The 20091-nt window shown below is 44.3% G+C and overlaps 1 protein-coding gene across 5 annotated transcripts; it reads right to left on the reverse strand.

The window, feature by feature from the left end:
• Positions 1-828: 828 nt before the first annotated feature.
• Positions 829-19433, reverse strand: ankrd44 (ankyrin repeat domain 44). Of its 5 annotated transcripts, XM_028394236.1 has the most exons (29): positions 18893-19433; positions 14371-14454; positions 13256-13334; positions 13039-13109; positions 12523-12723; positions 12041-12128; positions 11737-11879; positions 11076-11288; positions 10816-10894; positions 10613-10727; positions 10439-10521; positions 9015-9123; positions 8836-8904; positions 8615-8755; positions 8219-8284; positions 7969-8080; positions 7407-7481; positions 7257-7265; positions 7064-7157; positions 6339-6426; positions 6135-6252; positions 5798-6020; positions 5622-5709; positions 5453-5536; positions 5224-5369; positions 5055-5137; positions 4813-4895; positions 4577-4668; positions 829-3464 (listed from the first exon to the last, which is right to left on the reverse strand). In XM_028394236.1, the coding sequence occupies exons 1-29, from the start codon at positions 18917-18919 to the stop codon at positions 3205-3207; spliced, it is 3123 nt and encodes a 1040-aa protein (XP_028250037.1). In that variant the 5' UTR covers positions 18920-19433; the 3' UTR covers positions 829-3204. The 5 variants fall into 5 exon arrangements, with proteins under 5 accessions (XP_028250037.1, XP_028250035.1, XP_028250036.1 ...); XM_028394234.1 differs by having other exon boundaries at positions 7064-7265; positions 12523-12720; XM_028394235.1 differs by having other exon boundaries at positions 7064-7265; positions 9015-9078.
• Between the last annotated feature and the right edge of the window lie 658 nt (positions 19434-20091).

Consider the following 20091-nt stretch of genomic DNA (forward strand, 5'->3'; position numbering starts at 1 on the left):
AAACAAGCTGACAAACAGCCCTCAGCATGTCGTACTGCATCAGGAACTGGTATGAAAATCATCAGACCGCCACGATTGTCACGACTGGTGAAGCTCATCTTCTGGTACAACAATAATAATAATAATAATAATAATTAATCATAATACTGGTAGTCAGACTCAGTCTGGCAGAAACAGGCTGTGCTTGTTAACAATGTGTGTGCTTATCAGGCAGCTAACAGGGGCGTCCTTTTAAAATAAAAGTTTGGTCCAAATATCCACGGTCTGTGACGGAGACATTTTCTTCATACATTTGCATCAATGTACAAAAAAAGTCAGATTTCATATCAGTACCTCATCTACACACACACACACAACATCAACAACCAAAAAGGTGAAGCTGGGGTTATTTTACCGTCAACAAATAAAGACAAGTGTCTTCTGTCATGTCATCAGTGCTTTAGGACATTAGCATGTGATCTTGGTTTTTAATATGAATTTGTTGACAATAAAATAACACATCTGTCCAGCCAACAAGGGAAGAAAACAGTTGACGGAAAATTCTCAAACATCATCTTCATCAACATCTCACATCAGGCTTAGATTATGAGAGAATAAGTTCACACAAAAACATTTTTCTGTGGTGTCGAAGGACGAGGAAGAAGATTTCTGTTTGTTCAGGTTTTGAAATTTGCATGAGTCTATTTTTTATAATTTTATGTGTTATGTTTTTATGCACAGCCCAGCTTTACAGGCATTTAATAGCTTCTCTGGAGCTGGACTGTTTTTCTTTTCTTTTTGCATCAAATTTTAAAAAGAAAAACAGGAACATTTGACGCAAATGTCTCAAAGCGTGGACAAAACTGAGGGTTCAGTACCACATACAGAAATTCATGTGATTTTGGTGAACTGATTCTTTATATCCACAAACGGGATATGTTTTTTTTTTTAAAGAGACATCAAGGCACTGGACATGTTGGAGACAATGGCACATAGCTGGTAGGTAGACGAGCTGACGGCAGTGGGGGGTGTGTGTGTGGGGGGGAAGTGGTCAAGGCCCTGTGTTACTTTACATTTAAGTGCTGGCAGTATTTGTACCTTATCGTGTTAAAGATCATAAATATACAAACGGTTAATCCAAAAGATGTTCATTAAATTTTGATCTTTGTGGAGAATCTGGCTTTTTTTGTGTGTAATTGGACATTTAGAGCCGCCCAGGCCGGAAATGACAGTAAAAAAAAAAATAAAAAATGGCGGCCCTGGTTTTCAAAGGGTGTACACATGCACGACAGTAGGGAAACACATGGAGTGAGGACAGGAGACCTGTCAGAGGCCGCCGGGTCAAATGCATAAATCTCAGCTTTCATCACATCTGCACAAAAACCACTGGTTACATCCCCATTTCCTCACCTGACTGATACACCCTGAGTCCGACCCGGTCTGAAACAGGTCATAGTCAGATAGAAGGTCCACACTGACACTGATCACCAGCTGTCACTCAGACCGAGGAAAGTATCCAACTAATGTGATCATATTCAGACTAATGCAGCGGCTTACTTCATCTTGTATGCGGCTAACATGATACTGTTTGGGATAAAATATTGATTAAAATGATCTTTAGGTTAGCACAATAGCTAATGTTAGCTTGTGTAGGATGTGCTTCTTTTACATTAGCATGTTAGCATGACTACTAGCATGTTTCCCTGGATCTTTGGCTCTGCTGAGGGGGGACTGGTGTTGTGGAAGAAATTGAGATGTACCCAGTGGAACACGTCTTCCTCCCTGCTGAACATATAAAGGACTAAACATATCGTGGCGGCTGTGCGATTCACATTTAGCCGTAGTTGTCAAACTGCAAATATGTGCTTCAGTTGTATCAGTTCAGAAAGAGCTTTTTGTACCGCGGTCGTGTCCATTATTTACGTATGCAAGTCAAATATTTGGTACAACAAGCTAAAATCATAAAAAGTTAAAAATGACCACTCAGCTTTCTTAATAGACTAATTCATTTGTACAAACAGTTAAAAATGGCTTCTTCTTCTTCTTTTTTTTTTGAAGACAAAACATTTGTCAGCGGCGACCTGATGCGCCGTGCAGAGACAAAGTACCGAGGTCGGTTTGGATTTCAGCACCCGTGAGCAGAAAGAGCGAACCGTGGTGTAAATTAACACGCATGCAGACCCGGACTCTGCACCAGTCCAGATCAAATTTTTTCCCGTGGAACAAGTGGTCCAGCTGTAGCGGTTGGTCCACATCTTTGTCTTACCAGAATGGCACTGAGCGAAAGTTCAGCATGGCTCCGGCCTGGTGATTCTGTTCTGGTTTTCCGTAGGAAGAACCGAGGACACAGACACTGCAGATGGAGCCCAAAGGGTTCAATATTATCAATGTACTGTATAACAAATGTAAATAAACTACTTATTTGTGAATAACTTTAATAAAATGGAGACAATACCTCATTGTGAAATTAGCTATGGCCGTATTTCTGACACTTTTCACTTCACACTAGCATAGCCGTAACTACCACCAGATTTAGCCTGTTAGCTAGTCTTAACCAGAGCACTGTCTAAGTTATTCTACATAGAGTGGCTTCTTCTGCAAACAAAACAAAAAAACAAAACTTTTAAGTTTTTAGATCAATAAAACTATATCGTAGCTAAGCTACTAAGTTAGCATAAGCTAGCAAATTGTGACCCTGAATTAGTAAATCAAGACGCTGCTAACAGCTTGCTCCTTTCCGTCTACAGAAGTAGCTGCTAACAGGTTTTTAAATGTACAGGTTAATTAGTTGGCTAGCTAGACAGGTAGTATCCGTTTTTAAGAAATACAAATAATTAATGCAAATAAATTAATTACCAAATGTCTGTTATTCTCTCAGCTAAACCATATCATTGATTCAGAATAACAGAATGCTGTTACTCTAGCTAACGAATGCTAGCAGGCTAATTCTAGTGGTAGATAGTTAGCTTGCTTTTTTTAGGCAGCATAGTTACTCAAAAATAATAATTTGAATTAAATTATTTAACTTTTTATCCATGTTATTTATTGTAGTTTTTTTTAGTATTGAACCCTTTGGAGCTCCAGAACCACAAACATCCACGCTGTGTCCTGACCAAGTCTCCACCCTTCTCCCTCAAGAGTGCATTGTTCCTTGAAGAGGGGGCAGGTCTGACATTCAGGTGCACGGGTCGAGGTAGAGGAGGCCAGAGAGTCGGGCTGGAAGCATCAGAAGGTTTCCGAGTCTTCCGAGTCATTCTCGGTGGTCCCCTCGCTGGAGGGTCCAGAGGGGTTCCTGGGGCTGCGAGGCCCCCGACGGGCCATGACTGGACCTTTAACCCCTGGGTGCGGCAACTGCCTCAACAGGGAGCCTGGGGAAGGAGCCCCGGAACTGCAAGGGGAGCAGAAAGGCATCATGGTAGCCAGAATGAGAGCCAGACAGTCAGCCACCTCTCTGCTAGGAGCACAAGCCAGAGCAGGGGTCAGACCTGAGGCAGAGAGACAGAGAGAGAGAGAGAGAGGGAGAGAGAGGGGGGAGGAGAGAGAGGGGGGAGGAGGGAGGGAGGGAGGGAAGCCAGACAAGGACATGGAGGAAGCGAGGAAGGCGAAGCAGAGGACAAAGACGGAGCAGCATTCCATTAGTGTTCAGCCCGCTGACACAGTACAAACAGACAGAGGGGAACACTGAGCACAGGACGACCAGCCGGCCACAGCAACACAGTCAATGCTACACAAAGCAAAACATGCTTTTACATTATGACTATGATTATGACCTCATCTATGTAGACACAAATAAACGTATTATTACATTCACAAAATGTAAATATATAAGCCTAAAGAAAGAGGACAGAATCAGCGAATCACTGATGGCATTTAACGTCCTGTTTACTGTAAGTTCTCTCTGTGACACAGCTCTAAATTCTTCACAGCCAGTTCCACTCATCGTACCTAAAGTTTATCTAAACTGGGACAGGCTAATGACACTATCATTCACCAGCATACCTGCTCCACTGCACATCATTTCACATGTTTGTTTTGTTACTCTGATAGTCTACATCGCATGCTTCATTCCAGCTGATTGATTTTATATTCAATAACAAATTATCTTCACCACTTAAACGCCTATTTGTTGTAAAATTACATTTAATCAACATTTTATGTATATTTATTGGATCAATCTCTTCCTTTACAGACCTAAATCAAACTAACACACAGCCCTACACTCTGTGCATCAAACAGCAGCACACAGACGGACAACAGGCAGCACATGTGCAGCTGTATTCAGGGGTTCCCATTGTCAGATCATTCAGAGACAGGTCACTTCCCTCCACAGCAACTGAGAACACTTTCAATCCAACATGTCATTATCAGCCTTTAGAATGTTGGACTAACATGATTTGAACCTCATTGGTCTTATGAGGGGACCAGGCTTTTTCTGTCATTTAAATAAAGTGTATGAAAGGCTTTAAAGTGAATCTGACACTGCAGCAGTGGGAACCCAGAACGTTTCATTCAGGGGTGGAGTTACGATCATGCTACACTCATGCAGAACAGCGACCTCAGCGAGCAGCTCTGTTCAGAAGCAGCCGGTTCATCCTACCGTTCTCATCCACTGTCTGGACGTTGGCTCCCCGAGACAGCAGCTCCTGGACCGCCTGCTTCAGACCACTTCGAGCCGCCAGGTGGAGAGGTCTGCCAAAAAAGAGATGCAGATTAAAACTGCATTCTAATGTCTGCCACTCCAGAGACACTCTACAATGCTGCAGAGGAGTGTCAGCAAAGGCAGCCCACACAGTCCAGAGGAAGAACTTTCCCTCTGAGGTTTTTCCTACTCACGTTTGCATTGCAGCGTTTGTAGCATTAATGAGCGATGCATCAGACAGCTTCTCCAGGATCAGCAACACGCAGTCTTCTTTTCCCTGGAAGAGGAGCAACATGGCTCAAAACTATTACTGTAAAAACACTCTGCTTAAAATAAGTTCTTCCTTCCTTCCTGTAAATAAAAGCACGTATTTAGTATCAGTACTACGTGTACAGAACACTGAGATGGAGGATGGCGCCCCCTTGTGAACACATACATTACTGCATGCCAGGTGCAGGGCGGTGTTGCCATCTTTGTCCTTGAGACTGAGGCTGGCACCTGCGCTGGTCAGCAGCACCTCTGGAGCACCGAACAGAACACACACACACGTCAATAAAAGTCAACCAGACAGACTGTCCTTAAAAAACACAAATGGATGTCAGTACCAAGAGCTCCGCCCCTGCCCTTCTCAGCCGCCATCATCAGTGCAGTGCGACCAGACTCATCCGCAGAGTCCACAGGTGCATCGTGGGAAAGAAGCAGCTGCACGCAGTCCACGTGACCCACAAACGCTGCGCCGTGAAGAGGAGTCCTGCACAAGAGAGGAGAGCAGAGTGAAGACAGGATGCAGGAGAGCTTTACCTCAGCCTGAGAGCCTCCAGGCTCACATCTCACCGGCCCTTGGTGTCTTTGCAGCCAGCGATGTCTGATCCCATGGCCTCCAGCAGCAGCGACGCACATGGCTCGTGATCATTCACCCTGAAAGTAAACAACAGGATGAGCTTTCATGATGAAACATGCAGTTCAGGGAACAGAAGGACATTAGGGTGGTCATGTGACTCACACAGCACAGTGCAGAGGGGTGAAGGGGTTCCCATCAATACAGCGACAGCCTTTCTGTTCCAGCAAGACCTCCACACACCCCTCATGACCTGCAAACACACACATCAAACACATAAACACAACATAATATATCTGTGAGGTGTGTGTGTGTGTGTGTGTGTGTGTGGTGACCCTGACCATAGTAGCAGGCCCAGTGCAGTGGAGTGTACCCACTGTGGTCCCTCAGTGGGGGCAGGGACGCCGGCTCGGAGCAGGCAATGCTCAGCAGCTCACTAAGCCAGGAGGCGTGGCCTCGAGCTGCAGCCAGGTGTATGGCAGTACGACCACGTGAGTCGCCAAGCACCACAGACGCCTCCTGCTCCAGCAGGCACTGGATACACTCCTCCTGACCACACAGTAGCTGTGACAGGAGACCAGACAAAAGATCAGCTTCAAGGATAATTCTGCTTCACTTCATTAACTTTGCAGAACAAGCTAGTCACTGCTGCTTAAACAAACACAATCTGATGCTCACTCCGAGGTGCAGCGCGGTGAGCCCGTGGTTATCGGCCGTGTTGACATTGGCTTCCCTCTCAAGCAGCAGTGATACGGCGTCAACATGACCTCCTGCCACCGCCAGCATCAGAGGAGACCTAAAGGACAAGGTCAGCGTTGTAGTTAAAGGAGCAAACTACAAGCGAGATGCCGACATGTGATGGCAGCAAAGACGACTACTCACTGTCCCTGAGAGTCAGCAGCATCCACCAGCTCTGCACCGTCCGACTCATCCAGCAGAAGGCGCACACATGTCGTATGACCGTTCATCACTGCAGAGCGAGAGCGAAGCAGTGACAAAAAGATTATTAATAGTCTCCAAGATGACACATCCACTCATTGAGATTAAACTGAGAAGACATCTGTCACCACAGCAGGAAACAGGAAATAGAAAGGGCAGTGCCCTGAATATAACACATAAGTAGCTTTTACAGACATATGGCAAAGGAGCAATGTAGCCTTAAATGAACTAAACCAGATAATAATAATAAACTCAGCTCTGAAGAGGAGCTGTGGTTGGATAAAGCTTGTTTCATTCATGTGACACACTCTGAGCATTCAATGGTCACATGACTGATAATCTGTCGCACCCCATGTGTTAAACCTGTCAAACCTGTCACAGAAAGAATTTTCAGAAAGAGCTCAGACAGTGAAGAATACTAACGTGCTGCACACAGTGGTGAATTTGGAGCAGAGAATAATTATGACAGTGGATCAGAAAGTCATAATTACAAGAGTAGAAACAATTTAAGACTAAAATCCATTTAAAGCAGTACTCTAATACAAACAGCTGTTGTTCGGATTCGATCCAGACAGGCCAGTTATCAGATAATATTCACATTATAAAGACACAGATCATGAAGGTGGAAGATTATTGATTGGACAACAATGTAAGGAAACTGAGCTCACCTGCCAGGTGGACCGGGGTGCGTCCGTACTGCTTGTCAGTGGTACGCGGTGACGCCCCCTGGCTGAGGAGAGTGTGAACGCAGTCAGCATGGCCCCGGAGGGCAGCGAGGGCCAGAGGGGTTCTCCCCGCCTCATCACCCTGGTCCACATCCCTCTCCCCCTGCAGCAGCACCTCCAGGGCCTGAGCATGGCCGTGGTAGGCCTGCAGAGTGAAAGAAAGAATGGTTAAACTGCAAGCTCACCACTCACCGCCAGACACCACAAAAATCATACACATGGGTCTGTTCCTACTTCTGTGACCAAGATTCTTAGTCTCTTTGTTATATGTGTGTGTACAACTCACAGCGAGGTGAAGCGGGCTCCTGGCGTTGCTCAGAGATTCAGGGTCTCCTTGGTGACTGTCGTCTCTGTCCAGCAGCTGCAGGTTACAAACAAACATAAATGACACCTTCTCACAGTTCACCTACACACAGCTGCATTTTTCAAAGTTTTACATAAAAACCTCTGACACAAATCAGAGTTGAATGTAACAAAAGCCAAATGGACACCTGGAATGAGCAGTGAAGAAATGATGAGCTAACAGATGGAAACAAAGCCTGCAGTCACTGTCCCAACAATACAACCATTTCCTCCATGTTGCCTCAGGATCTCACAGACCTGAGCATGTGGTACCACTGTGTGGCTGCTTTTTCCTATCACTGAGTGGACTGAACTATTGCTGAATAAAAAGCCATGACTTTATAAAGCTGTTTTTTTTCCTGATCACAGCCACAGTAAAGTTTGTCTTTCCTTCTGGGAAGCTCCAAAAGTTCCCCATAGGTTAGAAAGATATCACTGTACTAGAGGTCTAGGAAATCCACTATGTCACACATATGTAGTATGTGTGTGTGTGTGTGGACACTCACCAATTCCAGACAGTGCCTGTGTCCATAAGCAGCGGCATAGTGGACAGGACTGTAACCCTGCTTGTCTTTCAGAGAGGCGGTGGCTCCACTCTGTAGCAGGAACTCTAAACATCTGCAACATCAAACACAACATGTTGTGCCATTTCACAGCTAATAAGGTGACGCTGTAAGGGAAGAGAATTTCAAACTGTTAAAAATCAAATGGAGGTGACTGTGGGATGAGGACACAGTTGTTTCAGTGTGGACTCACAGCGCTGCCTCCTTCTCTCTTTCAGCCTGAACTCCTTCACTCTCTGGCTCCAGAGCAACACGGCGCCTTCACACAGAGAGAAATAAGAAACAAACACACTCTGACATCAACCTCTGTTACTGTCTGCACGACTACCCACTAAGGCCAACAAGACGACAGGACAGCTGTTAGATGTAAAATACACCTAAATGGCACACACTACCACCAGCTCAGCATCATTTCCTGGTAACCTTGGAAACAGGAGGCATGGATCGTCAAGTTTCTCTGTACAGCTGTGGTAGCTACCTGGATTGTCACGCAACACCAGCGATGAAGTGTGAAGAGGAGATTTCTACCTTCTCTCATAACCATAATTTGGAAACAACAAATAATAATAAATGGAACTGGCTTGCTCACCTCCTGTCCAGGTCTGAGGCAGCAGCATAGTGCAGGGCAGAGCGCCCCCACTGGTCAGTGGCATTAATGGCGGTGCCACAGGCCACTAGAGTCTCCAGACACTGATAGTGACGACTGGCAGCGGCATAGTGTAGAGGAGTCCTGTAGGAAAACACAAACACATCTTCAGTTGATGTGATTTTTTTTTTAAATCTTGTCCTGATAGAAATATTAAGTCTTACCTGCCACAGTTGTCCCTCCTATTGTGGTCTCCGCCACTGCTCAGGAGCAACTTGACACACTCTACATTACTGAAAACAGACATTTATTTTAGTTGTTTAGTTGATTTTTTATGTCAATATCAATAAAATGACAAAAGTTCTGAAACTTGCGAAAAAAAAATAAATCTGAACAGACTCACCCTCCGGCAGCAGCAGCGTGCAGGCAGGTCCTCCCCAGGCTATCTGGTGTGTCTATCTGGAAGCCTGCGGACAGGACCGAGTCGTTACACATTATGCTAAACCTCCGACCTGACGCAGGCATCACAGGGAGACGAAGGAAGGCCAGACAAGACACATCAGCAGCAGCAGCCAACACAGAGAGAGAGAGAGAGAGAAGAGGAAGAGGAGGAGCAGGAGGTGGAGAGAGAAAGAGAGACAGGTGTTAGTGTGACAGGTGGGGGTAAACAAAGATTAAGTCAAGATGCATTCACAGGCAAACACACAGATAGATGTTACAAACACAAAAAAGTGTCACAGAATCATCAGAGTCTGACAGGAAAAGTGCAGCAAGCAGATAAACGTCACTGTACTGTGCTTCTAAATGTGTGAATACCAACGTATGGTTCATAAATATGTTGATAAATAAGTTGATCTTTAAAACTCCGACCCATCCGCGCAAGGGTTTATGATTTTGTTTATGACTTTGTATGACTTTGTATGTATACTATTATATAGTAGTTTTAAAGTGGGTGGCCCTGACCACACAAGCCTTCCAGGTACCACAACATGCTTTCATGCTTCAAACGTGCTAATGGTCACTGAAATTAGGACTACATATGTGAAGCAGAGTAGAAAACGCTCTCCCCAGATGAAAAGTAAAAAGACTTCCAGCTCTTTGTGCAACAAACACAACACTCCTGACTAGCTGCAGCGCTGCAGCTGCACATGGCTCAAACTCGTGTAAATGGCTTCTTTGTTGTTGACTTCAGCAGCTCAGTGAGGCCACATGAGGAGCCCGGTTTCATCATGCTCTGCGCCTCCAGACACAAACGCCAGGGCCTTCTTCAAATTATCTGGATATGGAGGCAGGGAGTGTCTTCTTTCTATTTCTACTTTAGTTTTTTTGAGAATTAAAGACAAACAACAGGACAACCTTCAAATATAAACAGCTGTACCAAGTGGAGTGGCTTACACTCCTGTCCAGAGGGAAAGTGAGTGATTACACTTAGTAAGGCCTCGTCTTTTCTGGAGCAGTGTGACTTGAATTTGGTCATGGCTGAATGTGTGTGCTTGTGCAGGAATTTATCAGCAGGAGCCAGAAAAACAACCAGGCTAGAGACTCCCAGAGACTTACATTCAGAAGGTTAAGACCAACCTGATGGTAAATCAGCACATTGAAGGAAACTGAATGCTGATTCAACATTATGAGAACAGATGAGTCACTAAAAGACTGTCAGGTATTGTTCTGCTAGCCTCCAGCTAGGCAGCTTACAGAATGCACTGCCTCACATTCATATTTACATTTTTACTCTAAAGCTCAAAATTCTCACCAACAAAAAAAAAACATAGGATCCCTGATCACAACAACCTTCACACACAAATCTACTTCATCTAGATTAGCTACCTGAGGACAGCAGCTTCCGGCAGCAGTCAGAGTGAGCGTTCAAGGCAGCCAGGTGGAGAGGAAACATGCCGTGGACTCCTCGCCTTTAAAGAAAGATCCAAACAAAAGGAGACAAACCGCCTGTTAGATTACATTCATGTCGTTTCATCACTCAAAAGTATAGAACATACTCACCTTGTGCAGTCTGCTCCACTGGTGATGAGCGTGTTGATGAGGAGTTCATGGCCGTAGCGGGCAGCAATATGAAGAGGGGTGTTGCCATCTTTGTCCACACTGTCGATCTCACCGCCTGAAATAAAATGTAGATTAATAAAAAAACGAGTACAAGCAAAGCAGCTTCAGGAGACTCTGAGACAACAAGAACAAAGAGGCGTCACCGTTCTGGATCAGAGTCTGGGAGCGAGTGAAGCGTCCGTGAACAGCAGTCATGTGAAGGGGGCTCTTCCCGTCCCGACTCTGATGACAAACAAAACAACAGGTGTCTGGTTAATTCTTTGACAATTGATTTGTAGCTCTTTAGTCTTTCAAGTGAGCCCAAACATGTTTACAACAAATATTTTAGATCCACACTTTCTTAACAGCACTTCAATATGAGAACACGTCATGGATCCCATTTACAGGCTCTTTGTCGGCGTACCTGTACGTTAACATCAGCTCCATTGTTAACCAGGAACTCCAGACATAGCGCTCCATGAGTGGATGCAGCAGCAAAGTGCAGGGGGGTGAAGCCCTTGTTGTTTGGCTGACTGACGTTCGCGCCATAATCAATCAGCTCGCTGACGACGGCGTCCTGACCATTAAAACAAGCCACGTGGAGTGCTGTGTTCCCGAAGGCATTGGACTCATCGATCTGTTAGAAAAAACAAAACACATCATTATGACCATGGCAAAGTGTGTCTGTGTGGGTGTATGTACACTTACAGCTTTGTGGGAACAAGCTCGAACCGTTAATTTTGTCCTAATTGAGGACATTTTGGCCGGTCGTCAGTAGGTTAGGAAAGCATTATGTCAATGAATGTCCTCACGTGGATAGCTGTACAGTGTGTGTGTGTGTATGTGTGTGTGTGTGTGTGTCACTGCTGTTGTTGTCTGTAACATTGACACAATAAGAGAACTTGTATGAATGAGAACACAGTAGACGTATTCAGGAGTACTCAGTGTGGTTAACACACACACTATGGCCTCTTCCTCAGAAACAAAAGACACCACGTGTGTAAGAATATGAATGGATGGTTAACAGTAATGGATAAATAACGCCACTGTATGTGAATGAAATGTGTGACGGTGTGTGTCCTGACCTCCACAGCCAGGTTGAGCAGGTGTTTGACCACAGCGATCTGTCCGCTGGAGGCTGCCGTGTGGAGTGGTGTATATCCCCGTTTGTCCTTACAGCTGACCTCAGCGCCCTGACTGACCAGCAGACACACGACATCCAAGTGACCTGCAAAGCAACATAAAAAAACATTTACATTCTCTGGCTAAATGTACTGAATAGTAAACTAAATATCATTTAATAAAATGGTCAGCTGCTTGTGTAGTAATGTGCTAAAAACAAAGCTTATAAATAACACTCTATGCGTGTGCTGTGTTTTCCTGGCCTACCCATGAAAGCCGCCCAGTGCAGCGCCCGGCTGTCCTTCTTATCGAAGGCATTGATGTTGGCTCCTTTAGCGAGGAGGAGGTTGACCATCTGGCAAAAAACAGACAGAGAGTTAGAGTTAAAATAAGGCAGATAGCGTGTGTTTATATGTGTGAGTAGGTGTGTTGTGGTCTTTATGTAACAGCATTGTAAATACTCCTCAGCTCTTGGCTCGGTTGTTGCATAAACACTCAGGTGGGCCTGAAACTGCGAAGCCGTCCATTCAGTGTGTCTCCTCCAATCTGCAGCCTCTCCTTGTTAATTTTAGATCTGGCGTGTTTGTGAATGATTTTAAAACAAGGATAGTTTCAAAACGCACCGCCCACTCAATCACCCACAATCACACAGCTGCACCCACCCACCTGTTTCCTTTCACTATCCAGAATAACACAAAAAACGCTTACATCACAGCCTGACAATCAGAGAACCACAGTGTCTGCAGTACCTCCGTGTGGCCGTTGAGGGCAGCGTGGTGCAGGGCAGTGCGTCCACCACGGTCCGACACATTGACACTGCTCAGCAGTGGGATGATGACCTCAGCACACCTCAGTGCATTATTGGCCGCGGCCACGTGCAGTGGAGTCTGCCAGTTCTTGTCCCGAGCATTCACGTCAGCTGAGTGTCGGATCAGAACTCTAACAGCCTCCTGAGGAAGACAAAGAGACTTTTGAGAACTTTATTAACCTCTATACACCAGCAACAACAGCTGTAATTATGGTAACCATACACAAACACGGAGCAGGTATAGCCTGAGTCACTAAAATGTCTATTCCAGCAATGCTGAGTTAGTAATGTGACTGCGTCTTGGAGCTCTGACCCAGATCCATGAAGCCAGACAGCAGCATTAGCGCTGTAGGGAGAGGCAGAAAACCTCGTCTGTCTGCTTTCAGGTAAATACCAGGAAGCAAACAGGAAGGACTGGACTCAGAAGGTATGTGTGTGTGTGTGTGTGTGCGTTTACTTCACTCCGGGATGCCACAGCCCGATGGAGAGGGGTGAGCCACATATTATCTTTGGCATTGACCCGGGCCCCTGCAGGGAGGAGGAAACAGGAGGGTTAATGTGAGGTTCACTGATGATCTCCAGGTTTACAAACCTGAAGGTTCCTCACAGCTACACACGTCAAACCTCTGCTTTTAAATAATCAGATTCAAAGAAATATGAAGTGTGTGTTTTACCAGAGAGGATGAGGAGTTCGGTGATCTCTGCATCTCCCAGGAAGGCTGCTGCATGCAGCGGGGTGCGCTTTTCTGCATCCTGAGGGACGGAGGTGGAAACTTTAGTGACAAGCTGCATCTGAAAAGACTGTTTGTTGGTTTCTCTTTCTGTTTTGCATCTTTCTTGTGATTGTTGTCTGCTGTTTGTTTGTGAATGGTTTGGTGGCCATGTTGCATCATTTTGATGTCACTTTCTATATTTTCTTTTTACCGGTAGTTTTTTTTTATTGATTACATTGAGGTCATTTTAACACTTTAGCTGTTCTATGTTATTGTGTGTATGTCTTTCTTAGTGTGTCTCTTTTAGTTGTAGTTTTGTGCGTTGTAATGTTCCAAGAAGTCCTGCTAATCACTTCAAACTGTTGCCCTGCACTAGGGCCCCCTTGACCTATTGGGTCATGGAGCCAGAGCCCAGTGGGCCCATCGGTAACCCAGTCACGGGGAGGAAGTTGTTGTAATATTTTCAGTCAGCCTGATAAACAGCTGCTCTTATTCAGAGTCACATTTAAAGTTGGCTGCTGTGTTTTTTTCTGGACACGAATAAAACGACTGTTTACATTCACAAAAACACACAGTGTATCATGGAGCATTAACTAACATGTAGAGTGCTGCTCATAAAACAGTGTGTATGTATGTTATTACTCAGGATCCTGTGGGCTGCGTGTAGCGACCCGTCAGTATGAGCTGTGACACAGATGATGAGCTAAGGATCAGTGACCTCCATTGTTCCTCTCATTGACCAGCACATGTCCATGTGACCAGCCACTCAACAGACAGACAGCTGTGTGCGTGCTCTGCATCCATACACATACGGGAGGATTTGTACATAAAGGTTTACTGACTCCTGACCTACAACTCTCTTTTCCCTCCTACACCAAAACAGGAAGGGAGAAGACGGAGCTGTGGATAAACCTCCTATCCTGACAGACAAACAGACGTTAGGAGGGCTTTGCAGAACCCAAACGGGAAACATCATTTCTAGCTGTACATCTGTGTGGTGGAACATGTACACAGTACAAATGTACATAGTTAGAGAATCGAGTTGAACAAACACAAGTTTGTGTGTGTCCCCTTACCAGAGCATTGATGTCTTCAGACTTGTATATGAGTATCCGGATCTCTTCAGGGTCTCCGCTGAAGATCGCCTGGATGAGAGGAGGCTGGAGAGGAGAGAGAGAAAGAGGAGAGTCAAAGAATGTACAGATCAAAGGGAACATGTATGAAACAGTCTGTAAGGTGACATGACGAAGCAACATGTCGGTGGGAACAGTTCCTAATGTTACAGCAGGGCACAGTCCTCTCTTGGTATGAAGAGGTGTCTGTGAATGCAGCACTATTTACAAAAGCCTTATAGAAAAATGCAGTTTTAAAGTTTAAACACTTTTCTAGTTTCTTTTATCTGCTGAGAAAGATTCTTGGCCGATACAGATCACAAAAAAACGGCTGTCTGGAGGAAAAGGCTACATCGAAGGGCGCCGTGTGGAGGTCACGTCTGCCAGGCCCTTATTTTCTTTTCAGAATGACAGATATGAGGTAAATACAGGCCCTGAGCACACACAGCAGATATCAGTGCAGGTTATTCAAGATCAGAACAACATGAGAACACCGACTCAGAGACTTTATGCCACTTCAACTCTCAAGCTGTAATTTTTTTAGGCTACTGTAGCAGCTAACAATTACATGTTACACAACACGTAATGTGTAATTTGCAACACAGTCAAATCTGTCATATGCAGAGGTTTACATATAGAGTAGGTGTGTTACTGATGGAACCGCCTGAACACAGGCAGGCCTCACTTCACTTCCTGTGTGCTTCTGCCTCCTCATGCTTCACTTCCTGTTGCATAGTCTTTCCTTCTCAGAAACGAGAGAGAGGAACCGACCGCAGGGGAGTGTTTCACTTCTGCTTTAAAAAAACTGCACGGCATGACACCACTTCCCTCTTCTGACCAGCTACTAAACTGAACACAGCGCCACATCACTGTGCCGCTTCTCTCATTGGTTGTTTTTAGGTCCTTGTAGCCAAGTTTGCGCCCTCTACTTACAATTATTCAAGCCAATCAGGTGTCATCAGTGTTTTTTCTTCCAACAACAGGTGGGTCACATGTCAGGGTAGAAAGATAAGGAATGGGTGTGTAATCGAACACATCTTCCTCCCTCAGTGCTCCACATTAACTCTGTTACTGATCCTGATTACGCCGCCGTGACAAATGTAGAGATGCAGGGGACGTGAACTGAAACAGGAAGTAAGAGTTGGTGAGGAGCAGTGACTACACTTCTTCTGACTACACAAACAAACATGCTCAATAAATAACTCAAAGCTAAATAATGAACGGAGGCCACACAGGAAGTGACATCATAGCTCTCTGCACTGCTCTTCCTGGTACATCATTCCTGCAGGCCCTTTCTAACATAAGAGGTCATTGTTGCAGTGCACACTCACATACTCACACACACACACACAAACTTCTCATGGGCCTTAAGGCTGAACTGATGTGACCCAGATCCCATCAGACCCCAATTACAATGAGAAAGTGTTTCTCAACATAGAGCCAGAACCAGCCACTCTCACACTCAAGGATCCAGGACATTACATAGATAAGGCTAATGTAAGGTCAGTATTTACATGATAACATTATCCTATGGGAATCACCATTGTTTGTGCAGGATAGTGTAGCAGCAGATCATAACGTGAGCTTGTAGCAGCACATATAGTTATATAGTTTACAAATGCTGACATGTCCTTGTTGTTGACTAGCCTTCTCTTGTTTAGCCTAACAAATATCAACTAACATAATCTTGTTTAGACTAGCATGATTTTACATCATCTTGTCTAGGCTAATGCTAACATATGTTCTTTATGCTAAGGCCCTGGCTAACATAGCTTTTCTATGCTATCATGTCATTTCTCTTCTAAAGTAGCACTTTAGCAAGTATCTTTTCTATACAATGTTTGCAGCTAATTGTATCTTAGCTTGATGTGATGCTACAAAAAACTGTCAAGAGTTTATAAAGTTCCAGCATTTTATATTAGGTTCAGATTTAAAGTGGACTCATCAATCAGAAAACAGCTCTTTAGGACCCTGGAGCACAGTCTTCATCGTCTCTCCTTATCCTACACAAACTTCCTCCATCAGATTAACTCTATTTTCATTCCACAGACATGCAGCACACACACTAAACTGCAGTACATGACCGTCGCATACTGAGCCTACACACACATACACATACACATGCAGGACGTCCTGTCTGCTGTTTCTGTCCATAAAAGAAAGCTTGTCCTCTACAGTCATGTCTTCATTTCCCCTCACGCCTGAGGTGATGGACCTCTTACTGACTCATCTCCCTTTCTTTGGGGTCAACAACAGACTTCAGTGAAGTGCAACACTTGGCTTTAAGATCCCATATTTTAAAGATCTTTTCCTAAAAGCTGTCCTCCTTACTGCCTAAAACACCAACAAGGCAGTTTATCTTCAAGAGAAGTTCAAACTGTACATAAAATATGGAATAATTTGTAATGTTTGTGTTTTAAGCAAGACAAAAAACAATGCAGTAGTTTGGACTTATTTAAAGGATATTTTTGTTAAATGAAAATCAACAGACAGGATACTGCAGAGGTATGAAAACCAAGAATAAAAGAGACAAACACACAGCAGCACATCCACTGCAGAGACACATGACTGCTGTGGCAGAAAGTCAGAAGTCAACAACTTCCTGTACTTCCTCTGTGTCCTCTTTGGTGGGGTGGAAAGATGAGTTCTCTGCCTGCCCTGCAAAGCTCTTCAGCTGCACAAATGTTCGCAAATAAATACAGCTTAACAACACGTGAGCAGTTTGTGATTATTTACAAAGAAAAGCGCACAAATGCCTGCAGAGAATACTTTACCATTGCAGGTCAGAAAAGGTGTCAGAGCAGCAGGTTTTAATGTGGCCGACTATTGATCAGCACATGATGCAAAGAAAAAAAAGCCACAGAGCCATGTGCTGAGCTGAAGCATCCAGTTATCAGACATCAGCATGTCTGAAAATAACAGGAAGTACTACAGTTCTGGCTTTTACACACACACGGGGCTCTTTCTGATGACAGATCTGATAGAACAGATGAGAGATGTTGACTGAGACATGATGAGCAAGGTAACATTAAACAGATGAAACCTGAACAGAACAGAGACCAGAGGGGAGAGAGTGGGTCAGGGAACTGCAGGCTGGTTCAGGAAACCCTAAGCATCATACTTTTTCTGATTTATTTTTGAAATGATATATTCTAACTTGAGTTTCATTCATTTTACATACCAACATATGTTTTGTGTACATGTATACATTTAATAATGTTTCATTTAGTTTTATAAAAGAAACCTGAATTGCCCCTAGGAGACAAATTAAGTGATTCGACATGATCTGAATTGAACTGAACTGAATGACACTGTCAGTTTTATTGTGTGGGCTCAGTCCTATCATACACTTCCAATTTATGTGATCTCTTTGTGCTCATGCAAGGCAAAAGGCTAAAAATCCAAACATGCAGTCATGTTAGTCACCTTGCGGTGAAGTCTTATCAGAGTAAGACTTTTTGGATTGCAATCTTAGCATTTTTCTTTATTGATTCTGGAGTAGGTATTCAAACCCTTTACTTCCTTAAATATACACAGTAAAACATTTACAAAAAATGTTCTTCATTTTTAATGAATGTTCAAACATGAACTAACTGTAATAATTGTTGTAATTCTAAATCTTCTCATTAAAAAAAGTAAATAAATAGAGTACAAGGCAGCTTTACCACACATGATCACAGGAAATGAACCTAGCCACAGCTAGCTAGGCTACGGAAGGTTTTGCTAGTGAACCTTTTAAAAAAACAAAACAGTATTATTAAATATTGTTTATTATTATATTACATATATTATTATGATTTATGTTGCAAAACAAACGGTTATGAATATTATGAAGGAATGTTTAATTCTAAAGCTAGCTCGTTGCTCATAGTATGTAGCATTAACTAGCTTGAGTTTTATTAAGTTTGACGGAGTTTTGTTAAAATTTGACACATATCTGGTATAATATTGTTATGTAAAAATAAACATCATGCTTTTTTGATTCCTCAATTGTGACTTGTGTTTTAGCTTCCTGAATTTCGCTCTCATTTTAATGTGTTGCAGTGAAATTAAGAATATATTTCTCTAAATTTTAATGGATTTGATTGTAAATACTGAATCATAGCAGCAGTACGTTAATTTCGTACTGGAGCTCAATGCTGTAGTGACTTTTCCTCTGGTTATTATTGAGGGCATTCGCCTCTTGCGGAAGGAAACAGAGCAGAAGTAAGAGAGGCTGTCCTCATTTCAACGGACCAACGACATTTATCACCAAAAAGCAGGACATTAACATCCACTTTCATTCAGATTCATGAAGATAATCAGTATTCACGCCGTCTGCAGGATAAAAATGTATTTATATAATCAAACCAAATACCCGGAGAAACCACAAAAAGACAAATTAAAGAGTTATTAAAACACATTTCTTCCAGACAGAGGAAGAGAAATACTGTGCTGCAGGTCTGCAGGTCTGGAGGCTAAGCTAACAGCGGCTAGCAGGACCTACCTGGTCGACCAGTTTGAGAACAGCCATCTCTGGGTCAGCTCCGGCGGCTCCCTAGCTCCGTCTGACACCGCAGCACCATGCACGGAGCGATGCTGCGCCCCCAGCCCCGCTCCGCCGCTCCTTTCTCCGCTCTCCCCCGCCGGACTTCAGGCGGCTGGGTGTAGCAGCGCGGCTTTGTAGCTCTCTAGCAGGCGCACAGGCGGGTGATGGTGCTGATGTTGAAGGCCGAGCCGAGCACCAGGGTCATCAGCCCGACAGCCCCGCTTCACTGACGCTATCTGCGGCGACGCTGCTGAACAGAGGCGGCCGCTCGGAGTCGCAGGGAGGCGGGGAAGCAGGAAAGGATTGACGCACCGGTGTAAACAATCCACGTCTACGGCTGCTGCTGCTGCTGTTTGCGCTTCTACTGCTTCACGGAGGTCCCCGGCGTCTCTCCGAGCCATACATCACCGCCAGAAGCCTCCTTCCTCCCGGTGAGCAGAAGCAGAAGCTTCCCTGAGAGGCTCAAGTCAGCTGAACGGAGCTCACACAGGAAGTTGGTGCCGTCTCTCCTCCTCTCAGATGCAGAAGTGGAGGAGAAGCTTCCTCAGCATCAACAAGCGGAGGCCTCCACTCTGCTGCCTCCCAGCGGACACTGACACACACTACACCTCAAAACACACCACAGGCTCAGATTCACGGGTTGTGATTTACAATCACACAACAGGATTAGGCTCATGTGGATCAGGTCCCTTTATTTAATTCCTTAAACTACGGTGGCCCAGAGGTAAAAAAAAAAAAACACAGTAAAACAGTAGTATTTGTAATGAACACCAACAAAACGTCATGTATCTCCATCATATCGTCGGAGGCTGTCTGAGAATCTAGGTCAGTCTAAGCAATTAATGGAGGGGTTTTTGTTTGTTTTGTTTTCCTTCTCACTCTTGAGTATTCATGCATGTTTACAGAAGGAGTCTCATCTCTGTGCTCTGCTTTTCATGACAGTTCTCCCTGACAAACTGGATTCTCACAGACAGAGATGGATCAGGATGGTATTGGGGAATTTCAGTCTGACATTAACCTGTGTAGCCAGTGCAGGATCATAGTAATGTAGTGTGATCCAGCTTTCATCATTTCACTATATCACTATATTTGTACAAAGTTTTTAGGTCTTTAGGGGTTCTTTCACTGTCCTCGATATTTATCCCCATTGAAAGTTT

The sequence above is a fragment of the Parambassis ranga genome, chromosome 21 (genome assembly GCF_900634625.1).
Source record: "Parambassis ranga chromosome 21, fParRan2.1, whole genome shotgun sequence".
Classification (NCBI taxonomy): domain Eukaryota; kingdom Metazoa; phylum Chordata; class Actinopteri; family Ambassidae; genus Parambassis; species Parambassis ranga.